At 47.3% G+C, this 22759-nt stretch overlaps 3 protein-coding genes and 1 pseudogene across 3 annotated transcripts; 2 read left to right on the plus strand and 2 right to left on the minus strand.

Annotated features, from left to right (window-relative positions):
* The first annotated feature begins 13828 nt into the window (after positions 1-13828).
* Positions 13829-14915, plus strand: LOC147462566 (uncharacterized). The gene has a single exon (XM_086484386.1). The coding sequence runs from the start codon at positions 14174-14176 to the stop codon at positions 14777-14779; it is 606 nt and encodes a 201-aa protein (XP_086340512.1). The 5' UTR covers positions 13829-14173; the 3' UTR covers positions 14780-14915.
* A 99-nt stretch (positions 14916-15014) lies between these two features.
* Positions 15015-17383, minus strand: LOC147462567 (uncharacterized). The gene is made up of 2 exons (XM_086484369.1): positions 15329-17383; positions 15015-15149 (listed from the first exon to the last, which is right to left on the minus strand). The coding sequence occupies exon 1, from the start codon at positions 17381-17383 to the stop codon at positions 16409-16411; it is 975 nt and encodes a 324-aa protein (XP_086340495.1). The 3' UTR covers positions 15015-15149; positions 15329-16408.
* A 33-nt stretch (positions 17384-17416) lies between these two features.
* On the minus strand, positions 17417-17794 carry LOC147462568 (uncharacterized). Its single transcript, XM_086484393.1, has one exon. It carries the CDS (start codon positions 17792-17794, stop codon positions 17417-17419), a length of 378 nt encoding a protein of 125 aa, XP_086340519.1.
* Positions 17795-18406: 612 nt separating this feature from the next.
* Positions 18407-19019, plus strand: LOC147462569 (uncharacterized; annotated as a pseudogene).
* The last annotated feature ends 3740 nt before the right edge of the window (positions 19020-22759 follow it).

Below are 22759 nucleotides of genomic sequence, written 5' to 3' on the forward strand. Positions count from 1 at the left end.
TCATTATTATGATTGTTTCATGGTACAATGGTATTCTTTTAGCTCGGGGTCGGAGACCTTACAAGTAGGATTGTGATGTCCATGAAACTTATCAGCAGTGAAGAAAGTACAAAAATCCTTGCTCGTAAGTTCCATGGGCATCGCAATCCGTCTCGACAGTCTACAATGGCACAATCACTAGTTTTTGACCATTGGGACCTTAGCAAGTTCAAAGCGGAAAAATTGGTGATTGTGCCACCCTACACCAACGAGAGGAGAGAGCATAACCATGACACTTTGCAGGGGTGAAGAAAGAATGCAAATCTTGGCCCGTAAGCTTCATGGGCATTGCAATCCGTCTCGACGGTCTACGGTGGCACAATTGTCCTCGCCAGTTTTTTACCATTGGGCCCTTAGGGAGGCCAAAGCGGAAAAATTGGTGATTTTGTCACCCTAGACCGATGAGATGGGAGCGGATGTCTATGAAACTCTACAAGGGTGGATAAATCACACAAATCATTGCCCCTACAAAGTTTCATGTACATCCCAATCGGTCTCGATCGTCTACGATGGCACAATCGCCAAATTTTCCGCTTTGGCCTCGCTAAGGGCCTAATGGTCAAAACCTAGTGATTGTGCAATCATAGAGCGAAGAGTAGGATTGTGATGTCCATGAAACATTGCAGGGTGGGGAAAGCACACAAATCTCCACTCTTGCAAAGTTTCATGGGAATTTCATTTTGACTCGACGGTCTACGGTGGCACAATCGAAAGATTGGCGATTGTGTCATCCTAGACCGACGATATGGGGACTATGAAACTCTACAGCTGCAAGAAAAGTACACAAATACCCACCCTTGCAAACCTTCATGGACGTCGCAATCCGTCTCGAAATCAACGGTGACACAATCGCCAATTTTTCCACTTTGTCTTGCTAAGGGGCCAATGGTAAAAATCTGGCGATTGTGGTACCCTAGATCGTCGAGTAGGATTGCAATGCCCATGAAAATTTTCAACGGCAAAAAAAGCACACTAATCCCTGTTCATAAGTTTCATGGGCATCTCAATGCGTCTCAACGGTCTACGATGGAACAATCGCTAGTTTTTTCACCATTGGACCCTTAGCGAGGCCAAAGCAGAAAAATTGGCGATTGTGTCATCCTAAACCGACGAGACGAGAGTGGATGGCCATGAAAATCTATAGGGCAGAAAAAGCACACTAGTCCTTGTCCCTACAGAGTTTCATGGGAATCACAATCTGTCTCGATGGTCTACGGTGGCACAATCGCCAATTTTTCCGCTTTGGTCTCGCTAAGGGCCCAATGGTCAAAACCTGGCGATTGTGCCACCGAAGACCGTAGGATAGGATTGTGGTGTCCATGAAAATTTTTAGGGGTGGTTAACGCACACAAATCCATGCCCTTGCAAAGTTTCATGGGCATCATAATCCGTCTCGACCGTTTACGGTGGCACAATCATTAGTTTTTGACAATTGGACCCTTAGCGAGACCTAAGCGAAAAAATTGTCCATTGTGCCATCCTAAACCGACGAGATGGGAGCGGATGCCCGTGAACCTTTGCATGGTTGAGGAAATCACACAAATCCCCACCCGTAACTTTCATGTGCATCGCAATCCATCTCGATCATGTACGATGGCACAATCGTCAATTTTATACCATTGGGTCCTTAGCGAGGCCAAACCAGATAAATTGGAGATTGTGTCACTTTAGATCAACGAGACATGAGCGAATGGCCATGAAACTATAAAAGGGTGAGGAAAGCAAACAAATCCTTGCCCCTAAAAATTTTCATGGGCATCACAATCTGTCTTGACGGTCTACGATGGCACAATTGCCAATTTTTTCGCTTTGGCCTCGCTAAGGGCCCAATGGTCAAAACCTAGTGATTGTGCCATTGTAGACCTTCGAGTAAGATTGTGACGCCCATGAAACTTTGCAAGGGTGGTAAAAGCACACAAATCCCTGCCCCTGCAAACTTTCATGGGAATCGCAATCCGTCTAGATGGTCTACGGTGGCACAATCACCAGTTTTTGACCATTGGACCCTTAGCGAAGCCAAAGCGGAAAAACTAGCCATCAAGTAGGATTGCGATGTCCATGAAATTTTGGAGGGGCAAGGAAAGTACACAAATCCCCGCCTGTAAGTTTCATGGGAATCCCAATGTGTCTCGACGGTCTACGGTGGCACAATCGCCAATTTCTAACCATTAGGTCCTTAGCGAGACCAAAGTAGAAAAAATGGGTATTGCATCACCCTAGCATCACCCTAGACCGACGAGACGAGAGCGGATGCCCATGAAACTTTTCATGGGTGGAGAAAGCACACAAATATCCGTCTATAAGTTCCATGGGAATTGCAATCTGTCTCGACGGTCTTAGCGAGTTTTATACCATTGGGTCCTTAGCGAGGCTAAAGCAGAAAAATTGGCAATTGTGCCACCCTAAGCCGAGGAGACGGGAGTCGATGGCCATGAAATAGTGCAAGAATAGGAAAAGTACAAAAATCCCCACCCCTACAAAGTTTATGGGCATCGCAATCCATCTCGATGGTCTACTGTGGCACAATCGCCATTTTTTCGCTTTTGCCTTGCCAAGGACCCAATGGTAATAAACTAGCGATGGCGCCACCGTAGACCATAAAGTAGGATTGCGATGCCCATGAAACTTTGCAGGGGCAAGAAAACCACACAAATATCCACCTGTAAGTTTCATGGACATCGCAATGTGTCTCGACGGTCTACGGTGACACAATCGCAAGGTTTTGACCATTGGGCCCTTAGCAAGGCCAAAGCGAAAAAATTGGCGATTGTGTCACCTTAGACCATTGATACGGGAGCGGATGGCCATGAAACTCTACAAAAATGGAGAAATAACACAAATCTCCACCCCTGCAAAGTTTCATGGGTGTTGCAAACCTACTCGACGGTCTACAATGACACAACCGCCAATTTTTTCACTTTGGCCTCGCTAAGGGCCCAATGGTTAAAAACTGGCGATTGTGCCACCGTAGATCGTCAAGTAGGATTGTGATACCCATGAAACTTTAGAAAGTACATAAATCCCCACATGTAAGTTCCATGTACATTGCAGTCTGTCTTGACGGTTTACGGTGGTACAATCGCTAATTTTTTACCATTGGACCCTTAGAGAGGCCAAGGCGGAATAATTGGTGATTGTGCCACCCTAGACCAACGAGACGGGAGCTGATGCCCATGAAACTTTGCAGGGGTGGAAAAAGCACACAAATCCCCATCCCCAAGTTTCATGGTCATAGCAATCTGTCTCGACGTTCTATACTAGCACAATCGTGAGTTTTTGATCATTGCATCCTTAGCGAGGCCAAAGCAAAAAAATGGCGATTGTACCATGCTAGACTGACGAGACGAGATCCGATGGCCATGAAACTTTGTAGGGATAGAGAAAGAACATAAATCTCCACCCCTACAAAGTTTCATGGGCATTGCAATCCGACTCGATGGTCTACGGTGGCACAATTGTCAATTTTTGACCATTGGGCCCTTAGCGAGGCGAAAGCGGAAAAATTGGTTATTGTGCCACCCTAGATCGAGGAGATGATAGCGGACAGCGATAAAAATCTGTAGGGGTAGGGAAATCACACAAGTCCCCACCCTTTCAAAGTTTCATGGGCATTAAAACCCGTCTCAACGGTCTACGGTGGCACAATCACCAGTCTTTTACCAATGGACCTTTAGCGAGGCCAAAGCGGAAAAATTGGCAATAGCGCCACCCTACACCAACGAGACAATAGCGGATGGCCATGAAACTCTGTAGGGGCACAGGAAGCACTCAAATATCCACCTTGCAAAGTTTCATGGGTATCACAATCCGTCTCGACAATCTACGGTGGCACAATCACCAGTTTTTGACCATTGGGCCCTTGGCGAAGCCAAAGCGGAAAAAATGGCGATTGTGCCAACTTAGACTGACGAGATGGAAGCAGATAGCTATGAATTTCTAGAGGGACAAGAAAATAAAAAAAAATTATGCTCGTATGTTCCATGGGCAACGCAAGCAGTCTCGACAGTATACGGTGGCAGAATCACCAGTTTTTGACCATTGGGCCCTTAGCGAGGCGAAAGCAAAAAAATTGGCAATTGTGCCACCCTAAACCAACAAGACGGGAGCATATGGCCATGAAATTTTTCAGGGGTGGGAAAAGTACTCAAACCCTTTTCGTTACAAAGTTTAATGAGCATCACAATCTGTCTCGACTGTCTACGGTGGTACAATTGCCTATTGTTTTGCTTTGGCCTCGCTAAGGGCCCAATGGTCAAAACCTGGAGATTATGCCATCTTAGATCGTCGAGTAGGATTGTGATGCCCATAAAACTTTGCAATGGTGAGGAAAGCACACAGATCCCTATGGTCTATAGTGACATAATTGCCAATTTTCCACTTTGGCCTCGCTAAAGGCCCAATGGTCAAAACCTGGCGATTGTGCCAACGTAGACATTGGGTAGGATTGTGATTCCCATGAAACGTTGCAGGGGTGGGAAAATCACGCAAATCCTTTTCCCTATAAAGTTTCATGGGCGTCGCAATTCCTCTCGAGATTCTACAATGGCATAATCACCAGTTTTTTACCATTGGGCCCTTAGCAAGACCAAAGCGGAAAAATTGGCGATTGTGTCACCCTAGACTGACGAGACGGAAGCGGATGCCCATGAAACTTTTCACAGGTGGAGAAAGAGCACAAATCCCTTTCTGTAAGTGCCATGGAAATTGCAATCCATCTCGACGGTCTACGGTGACACAATCACTAGTTTTATACCATTGAACCCTTAGCGAGGCCAAAGGGGAAAAATTGGCGATTGTGCACCCCTAGACCATCAAGACGGAAGCGAATGGCCATGAAAACATACAAGGGTGAGCAAAGCTGAAAATTCCTTGTCCCTACAATGATTCATGGGCATCACAATCCGTCTCGATGGTCTACGGTGGTACAATCGCCAATTTTTCCGCTTTGGCCTCGCTAAGGGCCCAATGCTCAAAACCTGGCGATTGTGCAATCATAGACCAACGAGTAGAATTGCGATGCCCATGAAACTTTGCAAGGATGGGGAAAGCATACAAATCCTTACCCCTCCAAAGTTTCATGGGAATCTCAATCTGTTTCGACGGTCTACGGTGGTACAATCACCAGTTTTTCACCATTGGGTCCTTAGCGAGGCCAAAGCTGAAAATTTGGCGATTGTGTCATCCTAGACCGACGATACGGGAGAGGATGGCCATGAAACTTTGTAGAAGCAAGGAAAGCACACAAATCCAACGATGGCACAATCGCCAATTTTTCCGCTTTGGTCTTGCTAAGGGACCAAGGGTAAAAATCTGGCGATTGTACTATCGTAGATCGTCGAGTAGGATTGCGATGCCCATGAAACTTTGCAGTGCTAGGGAAAGCACACAAATCCATGTCTGTAAGTTTCATGGGAAACACAATGCATCTCGACAGTCTACGATGGCACAATCGTCAGTTTTTGACGATTGGGTCCTTAGCGAGGCCAAAGCGAAAAAATTGGTGATTATGCCACCCTTGACTTATGAGATGAGAGTGGATGGCCATGAAGCTCTGCAGGGGTGTAAAAAGCATACTAGCCCTTATCCCTATAGATTTTCATGGGGATCACAATTTGTCTCAACGGTCTACGGTGGCACAATCGCCAATTTTTCCGCTTTGACCTCGCTAAGTGCCCAATGGTCAAAACCTGGCGATTGCGCCACCTTAGACCGTCGGATAGGATTGTGATGTCCATGAAACTTTACAGGGGTGAGAAAAACATATAAATCCCTACCCCTGTAAAGTTTCATGGGCATCGCAATTGGTCTTGATCGTCCACAGTGGCACAATCACAGTTTTTGACCATTGGGTCCTTAGCGAGACCAAAGCGGGAAAATTGGCAATTGTGCCACCCTAGATCGACGAGACGGGCTCGAATACCCATGAAACTTTGCTGGACTGAAAAAGCAGACAAATTCCCATCCGTAAGCTCAATGGACATCCAAATCCGTCTGGATGGTCTACAATGGCACAATCGCCAGTTTTATACCATTGGGCCCTTAACGGGGCCAAAGTGAAAAAATTAGTGATTGGGCCATCCTAGACCGTTGAGACGAGAGCAGATGGCTATGAAACTATACAAGGGGGGAAAAATCAAATGATTCATTATCCCTACAAAGTTTCATGGGAATCACAATCCGTCTCGATGGTCTACGGTGGCACAAACACCAATTTTTCTGCTTTGGCTCCTCACTAAGTTCCCAATGGTCAAAACTTGGTGATTGTGCCATCGTAGACCATCGAGTAGGATTGCGATGCCCATGAAACTTTATAAGAGCAAGAAAAGCACACAAATCCTTGCCCGTGCAAAGTTTTATGGGCATCACAATCCGTCTCTATGGTGGCAGAATCACCAATCTTAGACCATTGGACCCTTAGCGAGGCCAAAGCGGAAAAACTGGCGATTGTGCCATCCTAGACCAACGAGACGGTAGGGCATGGCCATAAAACTTTGCAAGAGCAAGGAAAGTACACAAATATACATCTCTGCAAATTTTTATGGGTGTCGCAATCCATCTCAACGGTCTACGGTGGCAAAATCGCCAATTTTTCTGCTTTGGCCTTGCTAAGGGCCCAATGGTAATAAATTGGCGATTGCGTCACTGTAGATCATTGAGTAGAATTGTGATACCCATGAAACTTTGTAGGGCTAGGGAATGCACACAAATCTTTATCCGTAAGTTTCATGGGCATCGCAATGCGTCTCGACGTTCTACGGTGGCACAATCGCCAGTTTTTGACCATTGGTCCCTTAGCGAGGCCAAAGCGGAAAATTGGCGGTTGTGCCACACTGAACTGACTATATGGGAGAAGATGTCCATGAAACGTTATAAGGGTGGAGAAACCCCTTACAAAGTTCCATGGGCGTCGCCATCCTACTGGACGGTCTACAGTGGCACGACCACAAATTTTTTCGCTTTGGCCTCTCTAAGGACCCAATGGTAAAAAACTAGCAATATACCACCGTAGATCGTCGTGTAGGGTTGCGATGCCCATGAAACTTTTGAGGGTGAGAAAAGCACACGAATCCCTGTCCATAAGTTCCATGGAAATTAGAATCCATCTCAACGGTTTACGATTGCACAATCGCCAGTTTTTGACTATTAGACCCTTAGCGAGGCCAAAGCAGAATAATTGGTGATTGTTCCACCCTAGACTGACGAGACGGGAGCGGATGCCCATAAAACTTTGGAGGGGTGGAGAAAGCACACAGATCCCCAGATGTAAGTTCCATGGGCATCATAATCCATCTCAACGGTGTCACAATCCACTTTGGCCTCGCTAAGGGGCCAATGGTCAATACCTGGCGATTGTGCCACCGTAGACCGTTGGGTAGGATTCTGATGCCCATGAAACTTTGCAGGGTTGGGTAAAGCACAAAAATCCCTACCCTTGCAAATTTTCATGTATATCACAATCCGTCTCAATTGTCTACGGTGGCACAATTACCAATTTTTGACCATTGGGCCCTTAGCGAGATCAAAGTGGAAAAATTGGCGATTGTGCCACCCTAGACCGACAAGACGGGAGCGGATGTCCATGAAAATTTATAATGGTGGAGAAGGTGTACAAATCCCCATCCACAACTTCCATGGGCATTACAACCCGTCTCGACCGTCTATGGTCGCACAATCGCCAGTTTTTGACCATTGGGCCCTTAGCGAGGTCAAAGTGAAAAAATTGATGATTGTGCCATCCTAGACAGACGAGACGAGAGCCGATGGCCATGAAACACTATAGGGGTGGAGAAAGAGTACAAGTCCTCACCCCTGCAAAGTTTCATGGGCATCGCAATTCGACTCGATGGTCTACGATGGCACAATCACTAGTTTCTGACCATTCGGCCCTTAGCGAGACCAAAGTGAAAAACTGGCGATTATGCCACCCTAGACGGATGAGACGGGAGCGGATGCCCATGAAACTTTGCAGGGGTGGAAAAAGCACACAAATCTCCACCTGTAACTTCCATGGGCATCGCAATCTGTCTCGACCGTCTACGATGGCACAATCGCCGGTTTGATACCATTGGGCCCTTAGTGAGGCCAAAGCAGAGAAATTGGCAATTGTGCCACTCTAGATCGACGAAATAGGAGCGGATGGCAATGAAACTATACAAGGGTGGGGAAAGAAATCAAATTCTTGCCCCTACAAAGTTTCATGGGCATCACAATCCGTCTTGACGGTCTACGGTGGAACAATTGCCAATTTTTTCGCTTTGGCCTCGCTAAGACTCAATGGTCAAAACCTGATGATTGTGCCATCGTAGACCTTCGAGTAGGATTGTGATGCCCATGGATTATGATACACATAAATCTCCACCTCTGCAAATTTTCATGGGCATCGCAATCCGTTTACATGGTCTACAGTGGCACAATCACCAGTTTTTGACCATTGGACCCTTAGCGAGGCGAAAGCAGAAAAATTGCCGATTGTGCCACCCTAGACCCATGAGACGGGAGCAGATGTCCATGAGACTTTGCAAGGGTAGGACAAATACACAAATCCTTGCACGTGCAAAGTTTTATGGTTGTCGCAATCCGCCTCGACGGTCTATGATGGCACAATCGCCAATTTTTCCGCTTTGGCCTTGCTAAGGGCCCAATGGTAATAAACTAGCGATTGCGCCACCGTAGACCATCAAGTAGGATTGCGATGCCCATGAACTTTGAAGGGGTAGAAAAATCACACAAATTTCCATCCATAAGTTTTATGGGCATTGGAATGCGTCTCGACGGTCTACGGTGGCACAATCGCCAGTTTCTGACCATTAGGCCCTTAGCGCGGAAAAATTGGCGATTGTGCCACCCTAGAGCGACGAGACAAGAGCAGATTCCATGAAACTTTGTAGGGGTGAGGAAAGCACACAAATCTCCTCATGTAAGTTCCATGGGCATTCCAATGCGTCTCGACGGTCTACGGTGGCACATCGCCAGTTTTATACCATTAGGCCCTTAGTGAGGTTCAAGCAGAAAAATTGGTGATTGTGTCATCCTAGACCGATGAGATGGGAGCGAATTTCCATGAAACTTTGCAGAGATAGGGAAAGTACACAAATCCTTGCCCTTGCAAAGTTTCATGGGTGTCGCAATCCGTCTCGACGGTCCACGGTGGCACAATCATCAATTTTTCTGCTTTGGCCTTGCTAAGGACCCAATGATAATAAACTATCGATAGCGCCACCATACACCGTCGAGTAGGATTGCAATGCCCATGAGACTTTGCAAGGATAGGAAAAGCACAAAAATCCCCACTCGTAAGTTTCATGGGCATTGCAATGCATCTCAACGGTCTACGGTGGCAGAATCGTCAGTTTTATACCATTGGGCCCTTAGTGAGGCCAAAGCAGAAAAATTGAGAATTGTGTCATCCTAAACCAACGAGATGGGAGCGGATGGCCATGAAACTCTACAAGAGCAAGGAAAGTGCTCAAATCCTTACCTCTACAAAGTTTGATGGGCATCACAATCCGTTTCGACTATCTACGGTGGCTCAATCATCAATTTTTTCTCTTTGGCCTCGCTAAGGGCCTAATGGTCAAAACCTGAAGATTGTGCCATCATAGACCGTTGACTAGGATTGTGATGCCCATGAAACTTTGCAATGGTGGGGAAAGAACACAAATTCCTATGGTCTACGGTGGCACAATCGCCAATTTTTTCGCTTTGGCCTCGCTAAGGGCCTAATGGTCAAAACCTGGAGATTGTGCCAACGTGGACATCGGTAAGGATTGTGATACCCATGAAACGTTGCAGGGGTGGAAAAAGCACACAAATCCCTTCCTCTATAAAGTTTCATGGACATAAGAATTCCTCTCATTAGTCTACAGTGGCATAATCACTAGTATTTGACCATTGGAGCCTTAGCGAGACCAAAGAGGAAAAATTGGTGATTGTGCCACCCTAGACCGACCAGACGGGAGCTGATGCCCATGAAACTTTGCATAGGTGGAAAAAGCACATAAATACTTGCTTATAAGTACCATGGGCATCGCAATCCTATTGGACGGTCTCCAATGGCACAATCGCCAGGTTTTGACCATTGGACCCTTAGCAAGGCCAAAGTGAAAAAATTGGCGATTGTGCAACCCTAGATCGTGGAGACGGGAGAAAATGGCCATGAAAGTATACAAGGGTGGGGAAAACAATCAATTTATTGCTCTTACAAAGTTTTATGGGCCTCACAATCCGTCTGACGGTCTACGGTGGCACAATCGCCAATTTTTCCGCTTTGGCCTCGCTAAGGGCCCAATGGTCAAAACATGGCGATTGTGCCATCGAAGACCGTCAAGCAGGATTGTGATGCTAATGAAACTTTGCAAGAGTGGAAAAAATACTCAAATCCCCACCCGTGAAAAGTTTCATGGGCATGGCAATCCGTCTCATTGTCTATGGTGGCACAGTCACCAGTTTTTGACCATTGGACCCTTAGCGAGGCCAAAGCGAAAAAATTGACGATTGTGCCACCCTAAACAATGAGATGGGAGCGAATGGCCATGAAACTGTATAGGGTGTAGGAAAAGCACACAAATATCCATCCCTGTAGAGTTTCATGGACGTCGCAATCCGTCTCGACGGTCTACAGTGGCACAATCGCCAATTTTTCCGCTTTCACCTTACTTAGGGCCCAATGGTAATAAACTGGCTATTACGTCACCGTAGACCACCGAGTAGGATTGCGATGCCCATGAAACTTTGCAAGGACAGGAAAAGGACAAGAATCTCTGTCCGTAAGTTTCATGGGCATCGCAATGCGTCTCGACGGTCTACGGTGGCACAATTGCCAGTTTTTTACAATTGGGCCCTTAGCGAAGCCAAAGTGGAAAAATTGACGATTGTGCCACCCTAAACTGACAAGACGAGAGCGGACGGCCCTGAAACTCTATAATGGTGGAGAAAGAACACAAATCCCCGTCCTTGCAAAGTTTCATGGGTGTCGCAATCCTACTCGACGGTCTACGATGGCACAACCATCAATTTTTCTGCTTTGGCCTCGCTATGGACCCAATGATAAAAAACTGGCAATTGTGCCATCGTAGATCGTCAACTAGAATTGTGATTTTCTTGCAACTTTGCAGGGATAGGGAATGTACACAAATTCCCACATGTAAGTTCCACGAACATCGCAATCTGTCTCGACGGTTTACGTTAGCAAAATCACCAGTTTTTTACCATTGGACCAAAGCGGAATAATTGGTGATTGTGCCACCTTAGACCAACAAGACGGGAGCTGATGTCCATGAAACTTTGCAGGAGCGGGAAAAGTGCACAAATCCCTACCCCTAAGTTCCATGGGCATAGCAATCCTTCTCGACGTTCTATGGTGGCACCATCGTGAGCTTTTGACCATTGGGCCCTTAGCGAGGCCACAACGAACAAATTGGCGATTGTGCCACCCTAGACCGACACGACAAGAGATGATGGCCATGAAAATCTATAGGGGTAGAGAAAGAACACAAATCCCCACCCTTACAAAGCTTTATGGGCATTGGAATCTGACTCGACGGTCTACGATGGCACAATCGCTAGTTTTTGACCATTGGGCCCTTAGCGAGGCCAAAGCGGAGTAATTGGCGATTGTGCCACCCTAGATCGAGGAGACGACATCGGATGGTGATAAAACTCTGTAGGGGTGGGGTGGTGAAAGCACTCAAGTCTCCACCCGTGCAAAGTTTCATGGGGATCATAATTTGTCTCATTGGTCTACGGTAGGATCAATCACCAGTTTTTGACCATTGGGTCCTTAGCGAGGCTAGAGCGGAAAAACTGGCGATTGCGCCACCCTAAACCAACGCGACGACAGCGGATGGCCATGAAACTCTGTAAGGGCACGAGAATCACTCAAATTTTTATCCTGCAAAGTTTCATGGGCATCGCAATCCGTCTCAATGATCTACGATGACACAATCGCGAGTTTTTGACCATTGGGCCCTTGGTGAGACGAAAGCGAAAAAATTGGCAGTTGTGCCAACCTAAATCAAAGAGATGGGAGCAAATGGCCCTGAAAATCTATAGGGATAGGGAAAGCACACAAATATCCACCCGTAAGTTCCATGGGCAACGCAATCTGTTTCGACAGTCTACAGTGGCACAATCGTCAGTCTTTGACCATTGGGCCCTTAGCAAGGCGAAAGCGTAAAAATTGACGATTGTGACACCTTAGACCAATGAAACGGGAGCGAATGGCCATGAAACTCTATAGAAGCGGGGAAAGTGCTCAAATCCTTACCCCTACAAAGTTTGATAGGCATCACAATCCGTCTCAACTGTTTATGGTGGCTCAATCACCAATTTTTTCTCTTTGGCCTTGCTAAGGGCCCAATGGTCAAAACCTGGAGATTGTGCCATCGTAGACCGTTGAGTAGTATTGTGATGCCCATGAAACTTTGCAATGGTGAAGAAAGCACAAAAATCCCTATGATCTACGGTGGCACAATCGTCAAGTTTTTTGCTTTGGCCTCGCGAAGGGCCCAATGGTCAAAACCTGGCGATTGTCCCAACGTAGACATCGGGTAGGATTTTGATGCCCATGAAACGTTGCAGGGGTGCGAAAAGCACACAAATCCCTTCCCTTGCAAAGTTTCATGGGCATCGCAATTTCTCTCGACGGTCTACGATGGAACAATCACCAGCTTTTTACATGATTGGGTCCTTAACGAGACCAAAGCAAAAAAATTGGCAATTGTGCCCACCTAAATTGACGAGTTGGAAGCAGATACCCATGAAACTTTGCACGGGTGGAGAAACCACACCAATCCCCGCTTGTAAGTATCGTGGGCATCACAATCCGTCTCAATAGTCTGCGGTGTCACAATCACCACTTTTATACCACTGGACCCTAAATGGCGGCAAAGCGAAAAAATTGATGATCGTGCACTCCTAGACCTTGAGACGGGAGCAGATGGCCATGAAACTATACAAGGGTGGGGAAAGCAATCAACTCATTACCCTACAAAATTTCACGGGCATCACAATCCGTCTCGATGGTCTACAATGGGACAATCGCTATTTTTTTTGCTTTGTGCTCGCTAAGGGCCCAATGGTCAAAACCTGGTGATTGTGCCATCGGAGACCATCAAGTAGGACTTCGATGCCCATGAAACTTTGCAAGGGTAGGTAAAGCACACAAATCTCTACCCTTGCAAAGTTCCATATATGGGTATCGCAATTTGTCTCGAGGGTCAACGGTGGCACAATCACCATTTTTTGAACATTGGATCCTTAGAGAGGCCAAAGCAAAAAATTTAGTGATTGTGCCACCTTAGAGCGACGCGACGAGAGAAAATGGTCATAAAACTATGCAGGGAAAATGAAAGAACACAAATATCCATCCCTGCAAAGTTTTATGGGCGTCGCAATCCGTCTTGATGATCTACGATTGCACAATCGTTAATTTTTCCTCTTTGGCTTTGCTAAGGGCCCAATGCTAATAAACTGGCGATTGCGCCACCATAGGCCGTCGAGTAGGATTTCGATGCCCATGAAACTTTGGAGCGGCAGAGAAAACACACAAATATCCGCCCATAAGTTTCATGGACATTGGAAAGGGAAAAATGGGAAAACCACCAGCACATAAACTTGATGCCTCTATATAGCGCAGTGCTCTCACAGCACCCCTATCCCCTAGCAAATACACACCTCGACTCCCAATCTGCAAACAATTACTGTCCAAGCCCGAACCCGACCAACCGTGACTAGATAGATCCGATTGCAAAGAAGGTTCAGATAGCCTCCATCTATATAACACTGTAGAACACCATGTAACAAATAGGCAAACCAATAACAATCGATAGTCAAATTCCTACCCAATCCTTGGCATACACCTGTTTGCCCTCAAGCTTGGAGACTTGTATACATCAACATCCATATAGAAAGCACGTATACACCCATCGCCTTTGGAGATACACATATACTAGACCAATAGATAAGAGAGAGAGAAAAAAGAGTGATAAATTTGCGGATAGATGTAACCAATATCAGGTAGACAAAAGCTCCCGAAGAGGGTGTACAATGATGGAACTATGTAGAAATCGCCCTCCTTTCATTTTGGATTAGACGAACCCCTATTAGGCTTTTTCCAAGTTGACCCCACCTCCCAATGCACTCCTACGATCCCTCCTTCTCGGCTCCTGACTTCCGTCCTCTTTCCTTTGCCCAGGACCTGTATGGCAACCCTGCCCTCTTCATGCAAGCCCAAGTGGCGCCCTCTCCTCATGCAGCGCTGCTCTGCAGCCTCCTCTTCATCCCCTTACCATGCAAGTGGCGGCCCCTTCAAGCAGCGCCACACGGCCCTCTTCTCCCACCTCACGCCATCACTGGCTCCTGCAGCCCTGGCGGCCTTCAAACCAAAAAAAAAAAGCGATTTCTTGCAGCCCCTGCGTGTCCCTCACTGAACAAGGCAGCCCTTCAACCTCTCGGGCGCCCCACGTCCTCAGTAGCGGCTCAGCAGCCCTCCTGTCTCCTACCATGCAACTGGCGGCTCTTAAAGCAGCGCCACTTCAGTCCCCAGTCCTGCGGCCCTCCTCTTAAGCCCTCCTTCTCCTGGCTTCTCGCCTCCTGCAAACCAGCCCTTGCCCTGTCGTATTCAGCCCCGCCACCTCACTGGCCCTGGTATGGCGGCCCTTCACCTCCTCATCAAACCTCCATATTCGCCTCCTTTCCTCCTCGTAGCCCTCCTTCAACTGCAATTGGCGGATCCCTTTAGCCTGCAAGTGGGCGGCCTTCAACCTCTCACCTCCTTGCAGTCGGCCTTGCCTTCTGCCTGCGCCATTACTGCATAGCGGGCTCCAACCCGTCAACCCGTTTCCTTGAGGTTGTCCCCTCCTCTCTTCTCTGCATTGGCCTTCCCCTTGGTGTGGCTTCTCTCCTCCTGCTCCCTCTGCAGCTCTGGCCAATAGCGACCTCACTATTGGTCGCTCCCTCTATCAACTGGCCCCCCTTGCAAACTGGCCAACTCCTCCTCTTATACAACTGCCGCGCCCTCCCCGCATGCAGACTCCAAGTGGCGGCTATCTCTCCATGCATGGCCACAGATGGCGCCTCCTTCCCTCGCCTTGCTCGTCGACTGCAGACAACTGCAATGCATTTTTTTAATATATATTAATAGCCTTGAAAAGTTTTTTTTTTTGGCTTGGCCCCCTTGCACACGCCAAACATAGCCACCTTTGGTCGTGCTGCGAGTGAATGTACATACCAGAGTATACCAAATAAAATCAACGACATTGCTTGTTGACGAACATCAAGACTTTAGTACCTAGCATAAAAAGAACCCCTCAATTGTCGTGCTTCGATTAGAAGTTCCCCAACACACCCATCACGATTGTTTGTTCCTTCGAGCTCGATGCGATATCCAACTGATGAATGGAAAAGCACCTTCATCCGAGCACATGAAAAACTTTGAAGCGTTGAGGTTGACCACCCATCCAGCATAAATACCACAACCGCACCACCTTTAAGCTTCCTGACTCACATAGCTCAAAACCCACGACTTTACCTGCAAAGGACCGCACTTGGCATGCATACCATTGTGAGGCCTGCTCCAAAATACAGTTGAGACCTACCAAAGTCTGATACCATCATCCTGCTTAATACCGGGCACCTGCTGGCTGGCTTCTCCCTGTGTCGACCAAAACTCGCTGCACCATCATTGCCCACCCCCTCTTTGAGCATTCATGCTCAACCATAGTGTTATTTAGGTAAAATAAGTATGTATAGAGAGCATGATAAAAATAGATACATAGACCGCATAAGAAAAATGATAATATAGCGACTATATAGATAGGATGGAGATAGTGAGAAAACCATCTGCTACTGCATCACCCGCCAGGGTCAAACGGAAAGCTCAGAGCTTCCCCAATCATAGTGTAGAGTCTACCTGGATTAAAAGAAAAACAATGTCCATGGCCATCCACCTATAAAGCATGCATCTCCAAATCTTCCTTTGCACCTGTAGGCCAATAGACATGCCATCCTTCCAGCTCTCCATAGCATGGAGCTTCATCATCCGGCATCCATAAGTCTTCGTGTCCACCATAAGAATACTTTCGACCACTTGAAGCATTGGTACCATAGGCAGCTATTCTGTCACCTATTAGAGAACCCTCTGTAGTATAGTCTTCTGCAAAAAAACCTTGCCACTGACACAAAAACACCTGTAAAGCAACCTCCAATAACACATGTATCCATAGCATAGCATGAAGAAACAATACCCTGCCATTTGCCTCTACCTACTGCATAGCCAAGCAAACGTGGTCCCTTTGCAAACCTATATCTAAACCCGCTGTAAACGACTTCCAAACCATCTCTTTATACTCAAGAACATGACCTGCCAGAGCTACAACCTGTTCTTCAAACACTTCATCACCTGCAAGGTTGGTGGCACCTCCCTCTTTGCATGGAGCTTTCGCTCATAGGCTGCACCCGCACCAGTTTTCATAGAGTCATCTGCCGGAGTTAGCTCTCCACGGCCACAAACCAACTCTAAAACTTCAAAGTGCATCTCTACATGCTCTCCAAGGCAAGGTTGCCCCACCCCTTGCATAGACAAATCACTTCGACATACCTCTCTTTCTGCTTCTAGCTCCTGCAAGTCATCCTCAGAAACCTGCTCTCCAATCCAACTGGATGCACAATTAAACCACATTTCTTCCTCCAATAGGGACTCACCATCACACAACATTTGATAGGGTTGCTCAACTGGCAGATTCACACAAGGTGAAACACTATACTTCTCTTCAACCATTAGCTGACTGGCAGACAACTCGCATACACTATTCATCACTTCATCTACATGAAAAACATCATAAGTCTCATACCTGGAAGACCGGGACTCTGTCTCCCACATGCTATCTGTGTCCAAATTGCTGTTAGAGCTATGAGAACTGTCGAACTCCTCTTTTGCACTTGCCAATTCTTGGACCACTGCTACCTTCCTCATTACTGGTTCTGAAACCAACACTTCTTCTTCAAATCCTTTTATTACCTCGTCCTCTTGAGTAAGCAAACTGGGTGGCACCCTGAATATACCTCTCTGCACCCTTCGAGCCCTGACTGGCATTTCTTCTACATCTTCTACCCTGACATCACCTTCATGTACTTTGACCAAATGCATATCAACAAAAGAAGCTTTTACCTCATGATGCTCTTCAATCTGTCTGGGCCTAGGTCCACTGGCTGCCATGATGGTAGACTGTAGCAATCCTGCCTCCATCTTTTTCTTCATCTTTCGACTCTTTGCTCTTTGCTCTGGCAACTTGGATAGCTTCATCAAAGGTCCTTGGATCTTCATACTCGACTCTCTCACGAACATAGGGATGCAAGCATGATAGAAACCTTTCGAGCTTCAAATATCCCGCATTGGTTGCTTGTGTAGCAACCGCCAAATCCCCCAATAAGCTTCAAATTTATCAAAAAAAGCATCAAAATTGGCACTTATGTCCTGTTGCAAACTTTTGATCTTCGCATCTGCTTCCGAAGCCAACACCACCTTTCGATACCTTTGTGAGAATTGCTCTCGAAACCCGATCCAGTTCTGCTTGTGCACATCTTCTAAGCCATCGAACCATGCTTTTGCTTTACCTCGCATCACCAAAGGTAGAGTTCGGAGTTTTGCTTCATCACTTGGCATCCGCAATACTGTCAGCATAAATAGCTCAAAATCAGCTATCCAATCATCAGCATCTCCATCTCCTTTGAACACCGGCCCAAATTCCTGCTTCATCTTGATTCACGAACACTCGATCAGAAAGCAATCAGCGGGTCCTCAGTGGGGGCACCACAAGATGGAAAGGGGGAAATGGGAAAACCACCAACACATAAACTTGATGTCTCTCTATAGCCCAGTGATCTCACAGCATCCCTATCCCCTAGCAAACACACACCTCGACTCCCAATCTGCAAACAATTACTGTCCAAGCCCGAACCCGACCAACCCTGACTAGATAGATCCGATTGCAAAGTAGGTTCAGATAGCCTCCATCTATAACACTGTAGAACACCATGTAACAAATAGGCAAACCAATAACAATCGATACTCAAATTCCTACCCAATTCTTGACACACCTGTTTACCCTCAAGCTTGCAGACTTGTATACATCAACATCCATATAGAAAGCACATATACACCCATCGCCTTTGGAGATACACATATACTAGACCAATATATAAGAGAGAAAAAAGAGTGATAAATTCGCGAATAGATGTAACCAATATGAGGTAGACAAGAGCTCCCGAAGAGGGTGTACAATGATGGAACTATGTAGAAATCACCCTCTTTCCTTTTGGATCAGACGAACCTCTATTAGGCTTTTTCCAAGTTTGACCCCACCTCCCAATGCACTCCTACGAGCCCTCCTTCTCGGCTCCTGACCTCCGTCCTCTTTCCTTTGCCCAGGACCTGGCCATGGCGACCCTGCCCTCTTCATGCAAGCCCAAGTGGCGCCCTCTCCTCATGCAGCGCTGCTCTGCAGCCTCGTTTTCATCCCCTTACCATGCAAGTGGTGGCCCCTTCAAGCAGCGCCACACGGCCCTCTTCTCCCACCTCACGCCATCAGTACTGGCTCCTGCAGCCTTGGCGGCCTTCAACCAAAAAAGAAAAAACCCTGTCCTGCAGCCCCTGCGTGTCCCTCACTGAACAAGGCAGCCCTTCAACCTCTCTGGCGCCCCACGTCGTTAGTAGCGGCTCAGCAGCCCTCCTGTCTCCTACAATGCAACTGGCGGCTCCTAAAGTAGCGCCACCCCACTCCCCAGCCCTGCGGCCCTCCTCTTAAGCCCTCCCTTCTCCTGGCTTCTCGCCTCCTGCAAACCAGCCCTGCCCCTGTCGTATTCAGCCCCGCCACCTCACTGGCCCTGGTATGGCGGCCCTTCCACCTCCTCATCAAACCTCCATATTCACCTCCTTTCCTCCTGGCAGCCCTCCTTCAACTGCAACTGGCGGATCCCTTTAGCCTGCAAGTGGGCGGCCTTCAAACTCTCACCTCCTTGCAGTCGGCCTTGCCTGCTGCCTGCACCATTACTACATAGCGGGCTCCAACCCGTCAACCCATTTCCTTGAGGTTGTCCCCTCCTCTCTTCTCTGCATTGGCCTTCCCTTGGTGTCGCTTCTCTCCTCCTGCTCCCTCTGCAGCTCTGGCCAATAGCGACCTCGCTATTGGTCGCTCCCTCTATCAACTGGCCCCCCTTGACAACTGGCCGACTCCTCCTCTTATACAACTGCTGCGCCCTCCCCGCATGCAGACTCCAAGTGGCGGCTATCTCTCCATGCATGGCCACAGATGGCGCCTCCTTCCCTCGCCTTGCTCGTCGACTGCAGACAACTGCAATGCATTTTTTATATATATATTAATAGCCTTGAAAAGTTTTTTTTTTTGGCTTGGCCCCCTTGCACACGCCAAACATAGCCACCTTCGGTCGTGCTGCAAGTGAATGTACATACCAGAGTATACCAACTGAAACCAACCACATTGCTTGTTGACAAACATTAAGCCTTTAGTACCTAGCATAAAAAGAACCCTCAATTGTCGTGCTTCGATAAGAGGTTCCCCAACACACCCATCACGATTGTTTGTTCCTTCGAGCTCGATGCGATATCCAAGTGATGAATGGCAAAGCACCTTCACCCGAGCACATGAAAAACTTTGAAGCGCTGACCTTGACCACCCATCCAGCAGAAATACCACAACTGCACCACCTTCAAGCTTCCTGACTCACATAGCTCAAAACCCACGACTTTACCTGCAAAGGACTGCACTTGGCATGCATACCACTGTGAGGCCTGCTTCAAAATGCAGTTGAGACCTGCCAAAGCCTGATACCATCATCCTGCTTAATACCAGGCACTTGCTGCTGGCTTCTCCCTGTGTCGACCAAAACTGGCTGCACCAACATCACAATGCCTCTCGACGGTCTACGGTGGTACAATCGCAAGTTTTTTAACCATTGGACCCTTAGCGAAGCCAAAGCGGAAAAATAGACGATTGTGCCACCCTAGACTGACGAGACGGGAGTGGATGGCCATGAAACTCTACACCGGTGAAGAAAGAATACAAATCCCCCTCCCTGCAAAGTTTGATGGACGTGCAATGCTACTTGACGGTCGATGGTGGGATAACCACCAATTTTCTGCTTTGGCCTCGCTAAGGAGCCAATGGTAAAAAACTGGTGATTGTGCCACTGCAGATCGTCAAGTAGCATTGTAATGGCCATGAAACTTTTTAAGAGTGGGGAAAGTACATAAATCCCCATTTGTAAGTTCCATGGGCATCACAATCCGTCTCGACGGTCTACGGTAGCATAATCACCAAGTTTTGACCATTGGGCCCTTAGCAAGGTCAAAGCGAAAAATTGGCGAATATGCCACCCTAAACTGACGAGACGGGAGCGGATGGCCATGAAACTCTAAAAGGGTGAATAAAGAACACAAATCCCCATCCTTGCAAAGTTTCATGGGTGTCGCAGTCCTACTCGATGGTCTACAGTGGCACAACCACCAATTTTTCCACTTTGGCCTCGCTAAGGGCCCAATGGTAAAAATCTGGCGATTGTGCCACCATAGATCGTCGAGTAGAATTGTGATTCTCATAAAACTTTTTAGTGATGGAAAAAGTACAAAAATCCCCGCCTTTAAGTTCCATGGACATCGCAATCCGTTCTCTCTCTACGGTGGAACAATCACGAGTTTTTGACCATTGGGCCGTTAGCGAGGCCAAAGCGAAATAATTGGCGATTACGCTACCCTAGACTGAGGAGACGGTAGCGGATGGCCATGAAAATTTTCAAGGATGGGGAAAGCACACAAATCTTGGCCCGTAAGTTCCATGGGCATTGCAATCCGTCTCAACGGTCTATGGTGGCACAATCGCCAGTTTTTTACCATTGGACCCTTAGCGAGGCCAAAGCAGAAAAATTGGTAAATGTGCCATCCTAGACCAATGAGATGGGAGCAGATGTCATCACAATCCGTCTCATTGGTCTACGGTGGCACAATGGTCAATTTTTTTGGTTTGGCCTCACTAAGGGCCGAATGGTCAAAACCTGGCTATCGTAGGCCGTCGAGTAGGATAGTGACGCACATGAAACTTTGTAAGGGTGGAGAAAGCATAAAAATCCCCGTCCTTGCAAAGTTTCATGGGCATCGTAATCTGTCTAGATGGTCTACGGTGGCACAATCACTAGTTTTTGACTATTGGATGCTTAGCGAGGCCAAAGTGAAAAAATTGGCGATTGTGTCACCCTAGACCGACGAGACGAGAGTGGATGTCCATGAAACTCTGCAAGAGCAAGGCAAGCACACAAATTTCCGTCCCTATAAAGTTTCATGAGCATCGTAATCCGTCTCGACGGTCTACGGTGACACAATCGCCAATTTTTACGCTTTGGCCTTCCTAAGGGCCCAATGGTAATAAACTGGCGATTGCGCCATCGTAAACGATCGAGTAGGATTGAGATGCCCATGAAACTTTGCAGAGGTGGGGAAAGCAAATAAATCTCCACCCCTACAATGTTCCACGGACATCACAATCCGTCTGGACAGTCTACGGTGGCACCAGTTTTTTACCATTGGACCTTTAGCGAGGCCAAAGCAAAAAAATTGGCGATTGTGCCACCCTAGAGCAACGAGACGGGAGAGAATGGCCATGAAACTATGCACGGGCAAGGAAGGCACACAAATATTCAACCTTGCAAAGTTTAATGGGCGTCACAATCCGTCTCGACGGTCTACGATGTTTGCATCGCCAATTTTTTTGCTTTCACCTTACTTGAAACTTTGTAGGGGTAAATATTTGTTTGCTTTCCCCACCATTGTATAGTTTCATGGCAACTTGCTCTCGTCTCGTCGGTCTAGGGTGGCACAATTACCAATTTTTGCGCTTTGACCTCGCTAAGGCCGAACCGTATATAACTGGCGATTGTGCCACCGTAGATCGTCGAGACGGATTGTGATTTTCATTTAACTTACAGGTGGGGAATTGTGTGCTTTTTCCACACCTACAAAGTTTCATTGGCATCCACTCCCGTCTCGTCGGTCTAGGGTGGCAAAATCGCCAATTTTTTCGCTTTGCTCTCGCTAAGGGCCCAATGGTCAAAAACTGGTGATTGTGCCACCGTAGACCATCGAGACGGATTGCGATGCCCATGAAACTTTGCAGTGTTGGAATTAGGGTTGCAGAGAAACGTACACAGCTTGGAGAAGACGAAGGAAGCTCAAGCCACACAATAGAGAGTGTGTTACTTAGTGTGCAATGGAAAGATAGATAGCCCTAGAGTGATGGGTGTATATACAATGCACGGGGGAAAAAACCTCCTAAAGAGGGAAAAAATACCCCGGAGGTCCTAGTGTGTTCACACACATCACTACCACATGTATATGGTAACAAATCCCCCCTAGAGTGATGTGGTGAACGAGAGCTTGCACATGAGTAAAGGGAAGTGCCATGCCCTAAGGACATGATCAGTCCACAAAGGGGAGTAAGCCCAAAGCTTTGCGGAAAGCTTCAAGCTTCTCACGAGACAATGCCTTTGTGAAAAGATCTGCAAGGTTGTCCTGTGTTGGCACATAAGCCAAGCTGATCTCTCCTGCTGAGAGCCTCTCTCTGACATAGTGGTAGTGTACCTCAATGTGCTTTGTGCGAGCATGAAAAACTGGGTTCCTCGCAACTGCCAATGCGCTCTGACTGTCAGTGTAGAT

The sequence above is a fragment of the Adiantum capillus-veneris genome, chromosome 2 (genome assembly GCF_014529385.1).
Source record: "Adiantum capillus-veneris isolate H3 chromosome 2, ASM1452938v2, whole genome shotgun sequence".
NCBI classification, from domain to species: Eukaryota; Viridiplantae; Streptophyta; class Polypodiopsida; order Polypodiales; family Pteridaceae; genus Adiantum; species Adiantum capillus-veneris.